This window comes from Anarrhichthys ocellatus, unplaced genomic scaffold (assembly GCF_004355925.1).
Source record: "Anarrhichthys ocellatus isolate YVR2014 unplaced genomic scaffold, GSC_Weel_1.0 scaffold5624, whole genome shotgun sequence".
NCBI classification, from domain to species: domain Eukaryota; kingdom Metazoa; phylum Chordata; class Actinopteri; order Perciformes; family Anarhichadidae; genus Anarrhichthys; species Anarrhichthys ocellatus.
Window position 1 is genome coordinate 1,863 of NW_022285598.1, and position 1,512 is coordinate 3,374.

Consider the following 1,512-nt stretch of genomic DNA (forward strand, 5'->3'; position numbering starts at 1 on the left):
ACACACACACACACACACACACACACACACACACACACACACACACAGTTCAGTAACTGTTTAAATATGGCCTACATATGGGGACAAAACACAATTTTAACAGAAACACATAATTCGGGAGAACTGAACACCAACAAGTACAACACAGAATAAGATATCAGTCCCAAGTGCACAATAATCTTAATGCACGGATTTACAACAATTAGCTTTTTTAAACTCAAATGTTTCTGTTCATAATGTTTTCAGTTAACACATTTAAAAATCTACTCCAATCCTCTACTATTTTGTGAATATAATACGTACTTTTGTGATGGCCAAATACTAATGCATTACAATTAAAATAAAAGTAAAAACATTTCCATCCCCACAGAGTAACATCCTCTTAGCCCCCACTTCTCCCTCTTACTAACCTCCCTGAGCATCTTATTGGATCAGGCATGGTGGTGTAGTTATGCTTCACTGTGTGCGCATAGTAGTGTATGGGCAAAACACCACCAATAACGTAGTCACCATCCATTGAGAATGCAGGCAGACGAGTGGTACCCTGGAGCTTGCATTTAACCGATGAAGCCTCAGTGCTGAGCCCAACACCAGTCCTCTCCTCTGTAAGCCGAGCCCTTTGTTTCACACCATCCCCAGAACCATTCAAGGCAACAGCTGAGTTCAGCTCACACAAACCCAGCGACAGGATCAGACCAATAAAGAGAGCTGACATCTCCATCCCTCAACTGTCCTCATGTGGGCATACTGTGTTTTCACAGGTTAATATAGATTTTCAGATTGAAGCTTTCCTCTGACAGTACGTCAGCTTACTGTACGTCAGAGAGAGGATGCTCTTACCCAGTGGTCTTTGATTAACTATTGTCCAAGTTTTTTTTGTGAAATGTGTGCACAATATGCTCTGCTGTAAGTGCTATATTTATTTTCTCTTCTGTTAAAGTTACCATTGTAAACATTAAATATCTTCTTATTATCTCTACACCCTTACACCTTTTTGCTGTTTTAGCTCATATTACAGTTCAGCCTAACAAATGGGTTGTTTGTGTGGTTAAATCACATATTAAATAATGCCAACACATAAATATTAGTAAAGTAGCACTGACTTTATAAAAGAGAAAGAAACACATATTTATATTATTATTTCTGTACTTTATATTTCTTTACTTTATTCATTCACTTTCTTCTATATTTTCAGAACTTGATAAAATATTTGTGAAATGAGAAGAAAATAATTTTAAAAGGATTTTCACAAAACATTACAATTAATAAAACATTTAATGTACAGAAACTTAAAATATAAATATTTAAACGAGGTGAAACTGAATGTTTTATCATGAACTTTATACTGAACGTTGCTGTTGAAGCTATAATCTAGTGTTGTGTTTTTTTTGTATCCTTACCTAAAACAAAGGGTGATTGTATACATGCAGTTCTGACAATGATCACAGATTGGAGTATTAATGTATGAAGTGCACATAGGTAAGCTGCAGGTGATGAGAATCAGGTGTGTAG

The 1,512-nt window shown here is 35.9% G+C and overlaps 1 protein-coding gene across 1 annotated transcript in view; it reads right to left on the reverse strand.

Annotated features, from left to right (window-relative positions):
• Positions 1–1,172, reverse strand: part of LOC116379949 (vomeronasal type-2 receptor 1-like) — a gene marked incomplete at its 3' end in the record, with an annotated part of 2,550 nt that extends 1,378 nt beyond the window's left edge. The window contains exon 1 of the mRNA XM_031841910.1: positions 411–1,172. Coding sequence (XP_031697770.1) covers positions 411–721 — 311 coding nt within the window. The remainder of the gene's footprint in view (positions 1–410) is intronic.
• Between the last annotated feature and the right edge of the window lie 340 nt (positions 1,173–1,512).